This window comes from Lycorma delicatula, chromosome 12 (assembly GCF_047948215.1).
Source record: "Lycorma delicatula isolate Av1 chromosome 12, ASM4794821v1, whole genome shotgun sequence".
Lineage (NCBI taxonomy): Eukaryota > Metazoa > Arthropoda > Insecta > Hemiptera > Fulgoridae > Lycorma > Lycorma delicatula.
In genome coordinates this window covers 74422874-74441170 of record NC_134466.1, presented here as the reverse complement: position 1 = coordinate 74441170, position 18297 = coordinate 74422874, and the positions used below count along the sequence as shown (strand labels likewise).

Genomic DNA, 18297 nt, shown 5'->3' with positions numbered 1-18297 from the left:
TATTTAAATATCTTAATGTTAAATATTCTCTTTTGTTTTGCCTGAACATAAAGCAGTGAAGTGAAGGATGGCTTAATATGTTACATGTACAAACATATACACGACCCTGAGGTGTTGCACTATGTAAGAGTCAGAAAAGTCTTAAATTATCTTTGTGTGGTACAGATTTTCTGATTCATTCCTGTTAATAGAAAGTACAGCCAATAATTAATTACAATTAAAATTAATATTTTTCTAAACTTACACTTTGGAAAAATTTGGATTAAAAAGTAAAATTTTCTGCTATGTTAGCATTTTATCTTATATGCAATTTGTTTTTCTAGGATTTGAATATTTAAAAGAATTCCCCCTAACTTAACACTAGGTTATTCATATTTTTTTTTGGGGAGAATTTTTTTTTATAATGTATTTTTTTCAATTTTAAATTGATCTATTCAATTTGAACATTTTTTTTCTGAATAAAAACAATTTTGATTATAAATTATTTTTTTACTTTCCTAATGTATACATTGCAACCTGTTCAACTAGTGAACAATAAGCAACTGCTCTCCTCGCGGCCCAATGAGGTGAGAATGATATGTGTGACATGTAAGTGTGGTGTGGTCTTGTACAGAGTCATGCCGACCATGAATATGAATTGATGAGTATTGTCAGATGCAATTTAGTTTTATTTGAGATTGTATTTGTAATTATTATTTCTTATGACTTGTATATTTTTACAAAAAAAAAAAAAAGCTTGAAAATATGTTTATAAGATTCTCTATGTTTCAATTGGATGGTTTTAAGCAAAAACTAGCACTTTTTATTAAATTATTTAAGATGCTGATATTTTTAAATTATTATTAGGTTTTTTTTACCTAAAACAATACAAATATATATATTAAATGTCCATACTTTAAATATTTTTAACGATATAAAAATTCTCAATTTATTAAATAATATTTAAGTATGTCTGAATCTTATTATGGAAAATGATCCCAAGGTAATAAAACGAAATCTCTACTCGTCTTATGTATGGCATGATGCATAGTAGATTTTTATGGTAAAAAAATGATTTATTTTATTACCTCTCTATCGACTAAACAAACTAATAAACCAATAAGTTTTAATAATTATTCTAATATATGGCATCTAAATCGTAAGATGCAACAGGAAACAAGTGAGACTACTAAGTACAATCAAACAGACATGAATATAAATGTGTAGGTTTGTGGCTTCATGCTGTGCTGGGGCAGTCTTTTTCTCAAAACGGGTTCACAACCTTTGGTTTTTCATTTTTGTCTAGCATGGTATTCCTGAACTGAGAACCCAAGTTCAGTGTGCTTGTGTTGGATTTTCTTTTATATTTCTTTCATTCTAAATTTGGATGATTTTAAATTCTAGATGTGTAGTAGATTCATCTGTGCTATATATTATCATTATTTTAAAAGATCAAGTACAATTGGTACAAAGAAGTGTAGTAATATATATATATATATATATATATATATATGTGTTTGCATAATTTTGATTTTTTTTTTTTATTTAGCCTAAAACTTGATTAATAATTTTAAGGAAAAGTGCAGAATTAAAATTGTTGAATTGTAGTGAATAATAAATATAACACAAAAGAGTTTGTAGCCTTTAATTTGTCATATTTAATTGAATAATTATGTTTATTCTAACAGAACTTGCATTTAGAAAAGAGAAATCTAATAAAGTTTATTAGTATCTTATGTAGAAAGGTAATAGACTTTTGAAAAAAGCTATATCAACTACTTTAGATCTAAGTAAAGCTTTTGACCACATAACTTTTATAAAATGAATAACAACCACTAAAATTAAATTAGTATGTGGATAATTCAAACCTCCAACATCAAGCTAATGTATACTGTATGACAATCTCTATGCGGTAGTAAAGGGGTGGTAGCAGGGGCCATGATCGGAGGATAAGATCTAAACAGCATCACAGATCTAAACATTTGTGGGATGTACAAGACATCAGGGTAAAACAGTGAAATTCAGTCTTGTAGTAAATATTGTAACGTATAATGAAGTATCTAGAGTTTGAAAGAGTGAGAACAAGAAATGGAGAGAAAATGAAGAATGTAACTTAAAAATAAATTTTAAAAAAGAAAAATTCAGAAACAACAAAGGGGAAAGATAGAAATCATTTTTAGAATTGTATAAAAGGCTTGACAGTTGATGTTTTGAAACCATTACGCTTGAATGAACAAGAGGAAGGATCAGCTGCTGTTATCTTAGGTTAAACCCTAGACCCAGGAATATAAATACAGCCATGGGTGAGCGAGTGGAGTTGAGCATACAAGTGAAAAATGCACCATTAGTGTATTCCACTTTATAAAAAAAATGCAACAGTGTTCTGTTCTACGGTTAATTACAAGAAGCTTTTCTGTGAGTTAATTGTGAACAGTGGATAAGGTAGGTCATTCATTGATAAAAAGTACAACCTAGTCTCTTTTTAAATAGCAGAAGTAATAATCCTTATATAAAATTTATTATCGGTATTGTAATTGTAATCTTACCAACATAATCGATTCTTAATTTTGATAAGTTTTCATTAGTTAATGAAAATTTCAAAATACAGAATTGCCCAACAGTCACAGTCTATTATTTCAAAAGTTGTAAAGAAAATGAAACATTTGGGTACACCAATGTAAATTAGGTATGAGGGCCCACCTTTGGGGCATAACACAATGGCTGACATTTTGAATCGCCGTCCATTTATTTAAATGGGAAGGGTCATGTGAGAAAACAGATTGAAAATTTACCAGGAATTCATTTCTACAATCAGATTTCACATAACTGTTACGGTGTAGGAGTTATTGGCATCCAAAATTGACACTGGAGGGCTACATGATATGTTCAACATGTCGACCGTTTTGTTGAATGCATGACTCAAGTTGCTTGATCCAGCCAGCAGACACTTGCAGAAGCACTTCTGGTGCGATTTCTCTGCAATACAGTGAGATTCTTTGTTGCAGATTGTGAACATCACAAATCTTCTTCTGCATAAACAAGTTAACTTCAAATACCCCCCCCCCACAAATAAAAGTCCATGGGTGTGAGGTTGGGTGATCTTGGTGGATAATCCACTGGGCCACACCGGACATAGAGCAGACTGAAGAACATTTAGCCCAAAGTGTGACGGAGCACCATCTTGTTGAAAAAACAAAGGGAATGTTCCATCTTCATTTAAAAGGGAAGTAAAGACTATATCTCAGCATGTCCATGTACCACTTGGAATTAAGGGTTCCATCGATAAAGATTGGTCTAACCACACGGATGTGTGGTTGGACCATTCGTAAGCCCATATCCCTCACCCCACCATAATTTTAACATCTCGAACAACATTGGATGGGTCAATCTAGTGGGGATTTTCATCATAACAATATCAGTTCACCTCACCATTGACATAAAACATTGCTTTATCACTGAATAGGATACTCTGTGGAAATGTAGGGTTGTTCTGATATTGATGTAATGCCCATATACAGAACTCGACATGCCTGTATGGATCATCCGCAAAATGTTTCTGCAGCATTTGCATCTTAAATGGGTGCCATTTGTTGCTGTGAAGAATATGCAGAATGGAGGAACAACTAACACCAATTTCACTTGCAAGACATCCAGTGCTGTGTTGTGGGCTCCTCGCAAAGGCAGCCAAGACCATCATTGAGGTTGTCTCATCAGTGGAAAATTTGGGACAACTACTATGTCGCCTGCTGGGACATATTTCCAGTTTCCTTGAATTTAGATATGAAACGTGCAACAGTGTTACGCAAAATCGGCGGTCTATCTGGGTGGCGCCTGTTGAAATCTGCTACAATAACTTGACTGCTTTGTTCACCAGACATCTGGATCAGCTCAATTTGCTCTTCCTTCATCAGAGCCATCATATGTCGCCTGCAAAATAATAAGATTTTCAAACTTTTGAATGCCAGTAACTTCTACACCGTAATAGTCATGTGAAATCTGATTGCAGAAATGAATTCCTGGCAAAATTTTAATCTATTTTGATACGTCACATGACCTGACTGACCCCCTTCCCATTTAAATAAATGGCAGCCATTGTTGTGTTATGCCCCAAAGGTGGGCCCTTATACCTAAGTTACGTTGGTGTATCCAGATGTTTCATTTCCTTTACAACTTTTGAAATAATAGGCTTTATTGTGACTTTTGAGCCACTCTGTACAATCATAATTACTGTTTATACATAAAATTATTTATTTATTTTGTACATTTTAAGAATTTTTGTCTTTAATCTATCAGCATCTATTGTTGAATTGATATCATTGAACAATATGTTCAACTGACTGTCTAAAGTCTTAATACTATAAAATGTGAAGACAAACAGTAATTGATTTCCTTTTATGTAAAGGAATGCTACTAATATTCATATCAACCTTTTTACATTTATCAGGAAAATGTTATTGGCAAAATAGTATCGTGAATCCAAAGTAAAAAAATGATTTTTATGATGAAAAAAGGGGTGGTAGCCATCTGTATGCACAGATGAAATCGTTCAAAAAGTTAGGAAAAAATATTTGTCTTGCTGTATATTTAATGCTGATCAACAAACTTTATGAAAGTGCAAAAGTTTTTGGACTGTTTATTTGTGAAACAGTTGCAAGAAAATAAAGCTGCTGTGATATATATTCATGCTGGGTGCTGAAAATAATAACAGATTTTCACAAGAAAAATTGTGTGGTTGAAATCAAAATGTTTCTCACATATTAGGATGAAGTTAAAGACTGACAAAACGACAGGAAATAAAATGTGTGTTTCACTGCATAACAGATTAAATAAATGCAGTGACTTTAATAACCACTAGAGAAGGAATTCAAACATTTATATTAATACGAAAAAATCATTCAACTGATTTTGAGGACACAAAGAAAGCTACTTATCAACTTTCTGCCTCTTTGAGACTTCATTTAAATGCTGATATGTGATATAAGACACAAAACCTCCCAAAATGATTTAGAATAAGTAGAATCCAGAGAATTTTGTTACATGGAGTTTGCCTGCTGTACAGAAACATGTATCTGCACATTGTTCATGACGTACAGTGATTGTTGCAGTCCTTTGAGTGAGACGTTTAAGTCTGTTGTTTACAGCCCAGACTTCATACTAGCCACTATCATTTGCTTTCAAAGTTCTAATAACATCCAGTCAGAATAACTTTTATTGATGATATGATTACAAAATCGGGTAAAAAGGAGATATCTCTAACATTAGAATCAAAAATCACATTCCCACCCAGCTCATTTCATGATTTCATTGTGAACCGTATCATTGTTGGAAAAATAAATAAATTTTCTAAAGATATTAAAATAAAATTTTGTTATCCTTCATATCTGTTTAATTTCTGAATATCCTCACACATATTTCAGATTTTGCATTCAAAAGGAAAAATGTTTTCATAATTTAAAAATGTCACATTAAATTACTGTTTCTATTATCACTGTGGGACAGTTTTGATGAACTAATTAATCCCTTTCCATTCATTTTTTAGTTTTACTTCTTTCAATATCATCCACTGGTGACAGCACTGTATACAGAGCAAGTCAGAAGTTTAATCTAAATATAATCATAAAATTACATTTGCCTGTACTATTTACTATTAAGAAGAGGAAAGGAATTCTTCATCAAAGTCAAAACAAAGTCCCATGTTTTACATGAACATGTTCATAGAGGCATGATATTCTCCATGAACATCTGTCCTTTATAAGATGGTTTACATTTTAATATGTAACTTGTAACTAACCTGTTCAATTTCTTGTGTTATAATTATCACAGCCTTACTTCTTTAAGTTGATTATGCTAACTAGATTCTCAATTATCTGTTTCATAATGTTTTATCAACATGACCCAGAAGAGGTATTTTTAACAAAGCAACAAAGAAAATCTTGTGAATTCATTCACCAGAAATGAAATGACAAAAAAATTCAGATGCTTACTGGAATTTTAACCTGAGTCCATCCGATTAAAATTCAGCATGCTAACCAATACTAGAATACAGTTCTATTTCTTTTTTCTATTAAATTATTTTTTTATAATAAATTTATAAATAAGTTAGATGATCATATTTAGTGTTTTTTTTTTTTCATTATAGGTCACACACGCCAAGGGCTAAAATGCAGAATTTGTAAAATGAATGTCCATATTGACTGCCAAGAAAAAGTTGGTCGTTGTCAAGCAAAATCCAGATTACTAAGGCGGCAGAAATCAACATCCGAGATTGAAACACGAGTCACACCAGCTCAGGAAGAAGAAGGTAAATTCATTTATTATTCTTGTTTTTGTGTGTATGTTCTTTTACTATTTAACATAGTTTTTGTCATATCTTGTAATATTAATAAGTTATCATTGAAACTATTATTTGAATATTATGAAATATAATATTACTCGCATATTTCATAATATTATGAAACTGTTTGAATATTATTTAATATTTTGAAAATTATAGTGAAATTTTGCAGTGTCGTTCAATAATTCAAGAAACACCTAGAAAGTAAGGTCTTGTTTTTATTGCATTACTACACCATGAAATGATTAAGCAGTAAGATGCTGGTAACAGATATTTATAACCTCAAACAAGACATTACTTTTATAGTTCTCAACATTTTATAATTTTTTTCATGAATTCTTTATTCCCATTCCAAGAGGTTTATCTACCCCTTAATTTATACTCGTATATTCATCATTTCAATTTATTCTTTGTGATATTAAGAAAAATTTCTCATTACAGAAAAATGAAAGTGTTACTTTGTATAAGAATCATCTGGAAGAATAAATCTAAAATTAGTAAAAGTTTTAAACAATTTATTCGGTACTTTAAATATTAAAAACTCTCTTTACTATTACACTTAGCCACATTTAAATTTAAACACTTTACATGCAGCAGTTTATCACGACATATCATTTGTTTTTAAATTCCATAATTATAGAAATTGATATTAGCTTCACCTATTACAATATTTTTGACCTAATCATCATTTCTTAAATATTTTTTAATCTTAAAAATGAAAAAATATTTGTCTAGTTTACAAAAAAAAATTTAATTAAATATCCAACTCAAAATTACGTGTTGTATTTGAATATTTATCAATCAAATTTTTTAAGCAGTACTTGAGATGTTACCGTAAAGTATAAGCAAGCATTAATAAGTCAAGTTTGGTTGACTTTCTTCTCTGTTAAAGAGGTCCTTGAGTAATGATTTTCTTGCCTTCTTGATATAGAAATCCAGGAACTCACCTCTTATAAAGTTTTTTGTACACCAGAATTTCACAAACAATTTTGAATAGAAAAGACTTTAATATTTTAGGAAATGAACTATTAAAGCCTTCATTAGTAAATGTTAGCCTTATTAATTTCACTGTACATTCTTTTGGTTAATGTATTCAATCGCAAAAGTGCAGATTGTCCTCAACGATCTTGTTTATGAACATTCCATCTTCTCTTATTTAACATGATAAACCGTTCTGTCGCAGTTCATTTTTTCATACATTCATCACTATACACTTCCCTTTTATTTGCTTGAAAATTTTGTATTTCTCAAATTTATATTTTTCATAACAATATTTTCTGTTTAGTCACACATTTTAAATCCTCAGGTAAACAGTAATAATTTATCATCATAAAACTCGATAATATAAATTGTTTTAACTCGGTGCTTTCTAATAAGAATTTCCATCTTTCCTCATTGGAAAGGTGAGATAGAAATTAGTACAGCCACTGCCCTGCTTCCATGTACAGCATCATGCTGGCACTTTCTATTAGTCATAAGGAAGCCACTTCTTTGTTGGGGCTTATTGGGTTAGTAGCCCTATTTTTAACACTTGTAGAACTGTTCAGACACTCATTTTCATACCTTTGGATTGTACAAAAAAGCAAAACTACCAACCAAAGTGCCTACTAACTAAATCAAAAATCTAATTTAATGTTAATGTTATGTTGGATAAATTTGTTGTCCTTTCATATTTACACTACAAAGCAATCTCTGTAATGAATTAGATTTACTGAGTGCGTATATGCAAGTGAAGTTAAATGACTTGTGCAGAATTGAAATGTACTAAACCTTACTTTCAGTTGTTTCACATATTTAATAATCAGAGCTATTTTTAGGTGGTGTGTGTGTGTGTGCGCGCGCGCGTGCGTGTGCGTGTGTAAGGTATAATACTATCCTTTGAATTCTTGTTAATTATTCTAATTTTTTTAAAATTATTCTTCATAAATTTAAATATTTAATTACTTTTACTTTTATGTTAAATTTATTAAATAGCTTTATGTGATTTAATATAGATAATATATAAATTCTCAATTTGTGTGATTAATATTTTCAGACGAGATGAAATTTTAAAATTGCTGTATGTTTAAAACCAAATGCATGTGGTTGATGGATATAGTAACAGATTTATTTTAATGATCTTACCAGTTGTTTACTGATTCAATATAAAAACTGTAGTTTTACCGACAATAGGTCTTGATTTTTTTTTTTTATTTCACAACTTTAGTTTTAAACCAGTAGTTGTAAATTACCAAATGTCCACAATTCAGAAATTATATTCATCATTTATGATTATGAACGAAAAGTGTTTTTCTGATGTTTACAAGTTCATTCTACATCATAATAATTAAAGAATGTAAAATCAATTCAATTGATTCTACTTTATTTTAACCCCTAATTTGTTACAAAACTTATTTTATGTGTTTACTTTTTTTATAATAATAAAGAAGTTCTTTAATATTTAATTTCTCTTCATTGTAATTTATCTTCTTGTTAAGTAATAATGTCATATGATAAATAAAAATGTATATTGGTTCTTTCTTGTTTTCTTCATGTATTAAATCTATCTATATCAAATGTTAATATATGTTATTTTAAATATTTATGATTTCTTACATGAATTTATTTATTTACAATTTTTGTTATGTTCAAAAAATATATATCAGCGTTTGGTGTACAAACAATAATTTGTGTTCAGGATTTTTTTTTTATGTGATAATATATCACTGGATGAGCAATGATGTATTTTAGATAAAAACCTTCAATATATTATATTATGTTTTTTATTGTGTAGGTCGGTCTTGTGATTTATTAGATAGCTGTTTGAGATCTGCATTTATCACTAGCATGTCATATTGCATATATCGACCTCTCACTATTTTTACCTGCTACATAGAAAACTTTTATTTCTCTTTTACTTTAAATCATTTCTATACTATTAGTTCGTGAACATTTAATCATGAAATAAAAGAAGTTGAAATAAACTGTATTATTCATAGATTAGAGAATATAAATATGAACAACTGATTTAATTTTCGCATAAGGTAGTCTGAGGCCTAAATCTTTTGTTAATTATAATATGCATCACAAAAGAAAGTTTTTTATGACTTATATCATATGAACCACTTTTTTGAAAAAAGAAAATATAATATATATATATATATATATAAATAAATAACTTGATACACCAAGTACAAAATAAAATTAAATTAGGTAGGATGACACTTACCTTCTATCATTATATATACACTAGAGTATTTTCACGATTTTCTCGCATCTTCAGTTGTTGATACAATCTTTTTATTGTTCACGTAAAATTACATGTTATAAATACACACCATTAACAAAATAAACTCTTGATAAATACAATAAAACAGAATTTGCTAAAACTTTAGATATAAACTTTAAAATCAAAACTAAAAGTTAAAAATTGCAATTAACAGATTTACTGACAATCATAAATGATTGACAATTCATTCAGTTTTGTTCTTAATTTTACTTAGTCAATTTTCAGTTTATTAATTTTTTTGTAGAGTTCAGTATGTTTTATTCAGTACAAAATTAGTTATAAAGCTCCATCAATATAAATCTAATGTAAAAATCAAAATTTGGTAGCCGTTTCTTAAATTGTTACTTAACATTGTAGATTTCCATCAATTTTTTTTATCTTTGAGAAGTTTTTTTAATACAATCTAAATTTAATTTTTAATAAAAATGTTAATAATATAACTCAAGAATAACAATTCATATTCAATCATTGAATATGGCTAATGGTCGGTCACAAAGGCAGTTAAATATTGGCATAAGATATTAAAAATTTTGTAAATAATTAGGTTTGTTTTGTTAAAAAAATTAAGTAGCAAGTAAATTAATTTTCTTGTAAATAGTCAAGTTACGTGTTCTGTAAGTATTCTTTAATGTATATGGATATTTTTATCAGCTTTAGAATTTTTTATTTTTAAAATTTTATTTTTCCTCTAGTGTTTATTGTTATTATTATTATTATTATTATTACTTTTTTTGAAAAAATAAATCCATTTAATAGTTATTAACTGTTTTTTTGTGTTGTTATTATTATTATTAGCATTATCACTGACAGTTGGTAGATCTGGTAGATGGTCGGTAAGTCCTGGCACATCGCCAAGAACTGTCACGTGGAAAAATCCACCTTCAAATTCTCCCTCTAGTTCAAGGATTTTAGGTATTTGTGTAAGAATGATAATAATTTTCTTTTTCATTATGATTTCTTATTCATCATGAGCTTTTTTTATGAATAAATTATAAATTAATAATGCACATAACATATCATTAATGTTATTTTTTTATAAATTTTACTTATTTTTTTTTGTTTTGTATTTATTTGGTTTATGTTTTTATAAACTACTCATGAATTTTGTTAAGATTGTTCTAGTTATAAATAAACCGTACAATGATTTAAAATAACTTGCTGTAATTTTATGAGCTCTTTCCGAGTCAGATTTATAATACAAATTTAATGAATCTTTTATTAACATATCATTCATACATATTAATGCATTTTGTTTTTGCAAATTTCATTTACCAAGATAGAATTAACATAGGATACACATTTCACTCATACGAGTTGCTTCTGATGGGGAATCCATGTTGGTCAATCGCATAATAAAAACTGACCGTGCATTCAAATATGAGAGTCATCCAGAAAGTAAAGAACATTTGGTTTGTTAGTAACAAATTTAGAACTAGTAAAAAGGTGTACATAATCAAATATGGATGTACACCCCCAAGTGTTGAAGTGAGGCATTATCTGCAGCCAGATACTTTTAACTAGTACATCATACTATTGGCACATATGATGTGCTAGTGGTCAATGGCAGCTTTTCATAACTTCATCATCATTTCCAAACTGACTGACACCCAAAGTTTCTTTTAATTTAAGATATAAATTAAAATCTCTGAGGACCAGATAAAGGCTGTAAGAAGAGTGTTTGGAATTTTCCTAGCCAATTTTTTGAAGCAGTACATGCATTTTTACAGCTGCTCTTATGAAAGCAAATAATCCCACTTTACAATGGGCTGGGTTGATTAATTTGTACTGCATAAAAAAAACTGGTTAAGTGTTTTACAGTAACCCTGGGAATTCATTGTTGGTAAGAGATTTGCGTCTAAATTTCAATTTCTCTTCTATTTTTCATCCCAAAATTATGAATCAGAAATATTTATTTTAACAACTAAAAACTATATTTTTATTATGAGCGAATTGGTATGAAAACCAGTTTGTATCAAACTTGTCCCAGAAAATGTTTGCCATTACGTCCATACATTCATACTTTTCTTGACTTTATTTAGTTAAAAAGGAGTACAAAATTTGTTGCAGTTTCGTTGATAAAATAGTCACATTACCGATCCATCTTTTTTTCACTAGTTACAATATAATTAAGAAATTTATATCATTTATATAGACTGAGAAATGTTAAAATTCTGTCATTTTTTCTAAACTTCTTTAGACAATTGTTAAAAATAACATGCTGTTGAACATCAACATCATACAAGAGAGATTTGAAATATTAGAGATTCATCATTATTGTGTGTTTCTTTATGCATCTCTCCTTAAGAACTCCAGTAAATTTTTGCTTCTATTTTTCAGTGATATAGGGTCATTCAGAATGACCTTTATTGTAAATGTCCAGTTGTTCTTTATTGAATACGACGCACAATTATATACAGATTTCTGCAGAATGAAGGTTCCTCATATATTTTTTTTGTCTTCAGTCATTTGACTGGTTTGATGCAGCTCTCCAAGATTTCCTATCTAGTGCCTGTCATTTCATTTCAGTATACTCCTACATCCTACATCCCTAACAATTTGTTTTACTTATTCCAAATGTTGCCTGCCTGCACAATTTTTCCCATGTACCTGTCTCTCCAATATCAAAGTCACCATTCCAGGATGACTTAATATGCGACTTATAAGTCTGTCTTTTTTTTTAACTATATTTTTCCAAATGTTTCTTTCTTCATCAATTTGCCACAACGCCTCTTCATTTGTCACTTTATTTACCCATCTGATTTTTAAAATTCTCCTATAGCATCACATTTCAAAAGCTTCTAATCTTTTCTTCTCAGGTACTCCGATCGTCAAAAGTTTCACTTCCATATAAAGCTATGCTCGAAACTTATACTTTAAAAAATGTTTTCCTGACATTTAAATTAATTTTTGATGTAAGCAAATTGTATTTCTGACTGAAAGCTCATTTCACCTGTGCTATTCGGCATTTCATATCGCTCCTGCTTCGTCCATCTTAAGGTAATTCTACTTCCCAAATAACAGAATTTTTCTACCTCCATAATCTTTCTTATCCTATTTTTGTATTCAGCGGTCCATCTACATTATTTCTACTACATTTCATTACTTTCGTTTTGTTTTTTTTTTATTTTTGTGCGGTAGTTCTTGCGTAGGACTTCATTCTCACGTTTAAACACTGAATTACATTTATGATTTCACATTTACAAATTATTCTATTTTCCATACAATTTTTTTTTATTGAACACTAATGGTAATAATATATTTGTCACTCGTGCAACTTGAATCCCAGTGCTAATACAATAGGGAAATAACTAAATTCGCAAAGTTTAAGTTTAAGTTGCATAATTTACTGTGTAAGCAGTATATGTGCCTTATTTTCTGGTTGGCTCTTGTATACTGCAGATTAATATATAATATTAACATAGCTTATAATAATAGTATTATTATTGTTTAGGTAAGGTGATAAAAATAACAGGTTAATTCTGCTATTGACAAATTATTCATGTGTAATGATATTATAGGCTTATAATTAAAAAAATTTCATGTTTTTTTGTTTTAATATTAATATTGCGTTAGTTACTTTTTTTTATTAATATAACATGGAGAACAGTTGATACGTACGTTTTATAAAAAAATTTTTCGCGTTTAAAGAATAAAAAATCTTATATAATAGAATGTAATTTAATAAAATTATCAATAATTATAATCGTTTATTTATTTTATATTTATCTTCAACTTGGCACTGACATGAGACTGGAGTTGGATTTTATGTCTCATTTAGAACTGTCAGTCAGGTCTTTATTAACTTTTACATGATCATTATGACGAAAGGTTTTATTCATTATTATGAAATTTTTAATTAAAGTATTTAAAAAAAAGTATGTAAGATTAATTTTTCCCTTTTTTTAATATGTAATTATTAATGTTCGTTTAGAAAAAAATGTAATAACAAAAAATAATTGGAAGTGTATAAACATTGATGAACTATGGTATAAGGTATAATATAATAATGATAATATAAATCTTTTCTAAGAACGTTATATCCTTGTACTTATTTTTAATCAGTTAGTTTATAACTATTTACTTCGGTATTGATTTTTTTTAAATTCGATTGTACAGTTTTAAAAAAGGTTCCTTATAAAACAGATATGTAACTAATTAATTTTGGAAGAAGTTTAGAAATAATTTAGATTGTCTGAAGATAGTACCAGTAATTTTTTCAGTTGATTGAAATGGTGACAACCGTATAATAGTGATAACGGTAGTGGATATAGAAACATTAAATATATATATATTGAATGGAAGAGATAGATCGATTTGGTTCTTCTGTTTGTTGTGAGATAATGTTATATTGTACAACATAGCTAGGAAACGAGCGATAAATGTCTAAAAAAAAATTGGAGTTTGAAATGTTATGTGTAGCGGAAGTTTTTGAAAAGACATCTTGAGTTTTTTTTTATATTTAAAAGAAAAAACATATATTTTTATAAAAACTGATTAAAGAAATTCTGTGTGAAAAAAAATGTTTTAGACCAAAATTATTATTTCATTCTGGAAGAAAAAGATGTGGCCATACTCTTACATTCAATTCGATTAATGTTTTTAATTTTAATTTTTACTCTTTTTTTAACATTGATTAGGAACACTTATGATTTTAGTAAATGCAATGAAGAAATCAATTTTTTCCGATCTTTTAATTTTTTTATTTAATATAATTTTAATAAATTATTTCAAACTTGAAATAGTAGTAAATAATAATCAAATTGTTCAAAATTATTTTACATTAATGCAGTGTTTCCCAAACTATTACGACTTTTGTAATCTACTGGTTATATAATTAAAATTGTAATTGATCTTGATATATAAAAAGATGATATTGAAAAAAGTTCATCAAATCGAAAATAATTCTGCAACTTTATTTCTTTCTTGAACAAAACTTTTGTCTGAAGGATTTTTTTACTAAAATATAAGTATACTGTTTTAATTACTAATGTAGAAACATCTTGTACAAAATTAAAATTTGAACCTTTTGTTTCAAATGGATATATTTTCATTAACCGTTTAGCCCATCAAGCAATATGCAGGTTGCAGCTATCTTGTACTTTCCAAAGAGATTGGTGATTATAGAGAGCAGGACAGGTGTTTGTAATTTACATAATATTATTTAATTTACGAATATTTTTACTAGAAAATATTCTGCAGTGTTATATTAGAGATTGTACATAATATTATGTAATTTTGCAAAAAATGAAATGTACATAAATATATATACATTTTTTAATGATTACATGGACAACAGATTTACTTAATTACGTTTATGCTTTTTAAATAATATATTTTTTTGTTTCTGTTTTGGTTTATTTGATTTGGTTTTGCCACTTATTAATTTGTTAGTATTTAGTTTGCATAAATTCAACTTAGATATGTATATAATATATTTAAGCGGCTTTTATTTTAGTTTCACATATTCAGCTGTACATATAATTTTTTTTGTAATTTTTTTTACTCGTAATAGTATTGAATGTAGATCAACCGAGATATGTCTACTGTAAAGATGTAATCATGTTGTTAAGAAAGAATGATGTGCCAAAAAACATTATTTAATCGTTAAAAGACATCCTTCATCATCAAAAATGTAAAAATATATTAATATAATGTGAGAGCTCCAAATGGTGTACATTATTGGAAACAAAAAGTATGTCAACCATTTGAAAAAAAAGTCCATAAAAAGCACATAGTAAAGAAGGGAAAATCTGAGAATAAACATTTTTTTACAATTCTAGTAATTGACACTACAACCTTTGTCATCGTACTGTACTCTGCAAGTAAATAAAGTAATTAATTAGCTAAATGAAGATATTAGCTCTAAAAATTCATGCGCAATGTGAAATATGTTTAGTCGCATTAAATTACTTTTGCTTTCCTTACAGATATCAACTATAGTTATTTAAATTCAGAATTTGTATATAAAATTCAAGTATACTCATATTTATTTTGCAGTCTATCAGTTGTTCTAATCTGAAGTAACATAAATTTAAAAACAGAATAATAAAATTACATTGCGCACTTTCAGCCTGACAAAGAAAAATGAAAATATAAATTAATAAAAAAAATGTTTAATTAATTTTATTTTATAAATAATTTAAACTCAGATAAATCTGAAATTGGATTTTACTGCATATTTTTGCCACCAGACAAGAGTTTTTTTTAATAAAAAATTAATCATTGTCCCATATTAAAATAAAGTTTACCTTTTTTTCTGTTTGTGTAACTCTAATTATGAAATGTTTGACTGGTTTCAAACATGACCAACACAGTCATTAATGTACTATTGGCAGTCTTCATTATATTATTCACAAACTCCTCTCACTACATTATTTTCATGTGAAGTACTGGATGAAAAACTTTAAACTTCTCTACGCTCTTCCACTTACAGATTTCTATCGATGTTAATGAATCGATTTCCTCTCGACTTGTAAGTAGGTTATCAAATAACATACTGCATTGACATACATTGATATCATTTACTACATTTACATTAGAAATCATACTAATTTAATAAATTATGAAAAATTTTAAATGAATGCAGAATATATTTAGTTGTATTATACATAAAATTGATGGGTACAAATATGATTGAATAAACAAAATTAACTCTGATAAGTTCATTTGGTAGAAGCCACAATTCTTTGTCTTCTTTAGATAAAGAGTGAAGTGTATCGTGAAATAAATAAGAATATAAAAACATAAGAACATAATTCATGAAGAAGAAAATATAATCTGTTCATTTTTACAATAGAGTATTTGTCATTTTGTGACATGTCAAAATTAAACACAAATTACTTTGGCCAAATTGTTTTTCTAGCTATTGTTAAGAGTGACCGCTCTCTGGAGCAGTTTGTAGATAGAAGGTTCATCGCATTAGTTACCTACATAAAATCGAATTCCTCCGTTTCAGTTAGTTTTTAAGTTTCTGTAGGTTTTGGTTAACTCACTATTTAACAACTTTTAGTCGATACATATTTTTAATAAATAATAGTTACAACACAATTAAATGTAACATCAACAGCAAAATAATAGCTGATTAGAAGAAAAAGTAATTACATGACATACCTAATTGGTCCCTCATCATATAATTTTTCTTGTTGTTCATTTTTCTCTTGTTTTATCATGAATTCAACCTCACCTTCACACTGGATCGTTAATCCCTTTGATTCATTTTACATCACTCCAAAACTTTCTTCCCCAAATAACCTCACTGACTACAAAATATCTGTCTTTCTTTGTTTTGGAAAGATCCTAAATTGAGGCTGTTGTAGTCATTGGATTGATTACATCTAACAAACAGTTAAAATAAAAAAGATATACACTAAATGTAATGAATCCATTCAGCTTATCATATGTGTATTGGCAAAACATTTAACCTGTCCTGTACTCCTATATATTTAGCATAATGGATACATGAAAAACTATTTAGCGAATCTTTATTGTATATTCTGCCATTTATCTGTATACTATGTATTGTATGTATATTATATATATATTATTATATTATATTATATATATATATATATATGTTAGAACTAAAATAAGTAATTACTTTAGCCAGATGCTCAGATTAGACAGACGTTCACATATTCTTCTACATTGCTATTTATACTGCATTATAATTTATATTTTAATAGAATAAAAATTGAGAAAACAAAAACAAGAATGTTTGAAGTTGACTTGATTATTTTCATGGTTTTTTTTTATATAGTATAATATATTTTTTATTGTACTCTACCACAGTTAGACTATGAAGTGGAACTTTGAGAAAGATTTACCATGAAATACTATTTTTTTCTTTAGAAAGTTGCCTGTTTATAATTTAATTTAATATATTAGAATTGATCAGTATACTAGAATTTTGTTCCATGGCAGTTTTTTTTTTGTAATTCATTGTAGTAGTACTAAATTTTATCAAGTCAATTAACAACTTAGAAACATACATAAAAACTGACTGCATTTTTTTGTTTAAATTCTAGGAAACTTAGGAATTAAGCTTAAATATATATTTAATGAAGACTAAGTAAATGAAATGGTTTTCTTCATGGATCTCTTTCAAGCTGTGTAAAAAAATATATTACATACCTTACCCAAAACCGAAGCCTCAAGTAATTTGTTGCAATTCAGAAAGACCGTTTTCCATTATATTTTTATCCATTGTATATGTGCTTCATTTCTTTTCTTTTTTGTCATTTTTGGCACTTGAAATGTAGTTTTTAGTTATTGGTTTCTTATATTCATACCAATATCCAAGATGCTATTTTCTAAAATTTTCCAGGTGTTGAGGAACCATTAGATTGCAATGTGCTTTTCTCTCTTACTCAGGATTCTCTTATTAGTTATACTATTTAATATTTTTAACTCTGTTATTTTTATGTAAATATTCACATTTTATATTTTGCTCTTGTAACTTCATTTATATTTTCTTTTATTTTAGTCCATTTCTGACTTTTTACGTGGAAATTTACCTTTAAACAATATATGCTTTTTATGAAAAATTTTGCATCTCTTTTCATGCAGATGGCCAGTTGATTTATTATAATCTTTATCATCTCTTATAAATACCCTTGTTTTAATTTTTTTGTATATTTTTATTACAGTGAAATATATATTTGTTGTAATAAATGAATTATGCAGTACAAAACAGTATAAGATTTATTACTTAGTCTTA

At 27.8% G+C, this 18297-nt stretch overlaps 1 protein-coding gene across 2 annotated transcripts in view; it reads left to right on the top strand.

Annotated features, from left to right (window-relative positions):
* The window catches only part of Stacl (SH3 and cysteine-rich domain-containing protein), a 1060888-nt gene that overhangs the window by 942466 nt on the left and 100125 nt on the right, over nt 1-18297 (top strand). For both annotated transcript variants that reach the window (XM_075379276.1, XM_075379274.1), the window contains exons 13-14: nt 6119-6280; nt 10377-10493. In XM_075379276.1, the coding sequence (XP_075235391.1) occupies nt 6119-6280; nt 10377-10493 (279 nt within the window). The remainder of the gene's footprint in view (nt 1-6118; nt 6281-10376; nt 10494-18297) is intronic.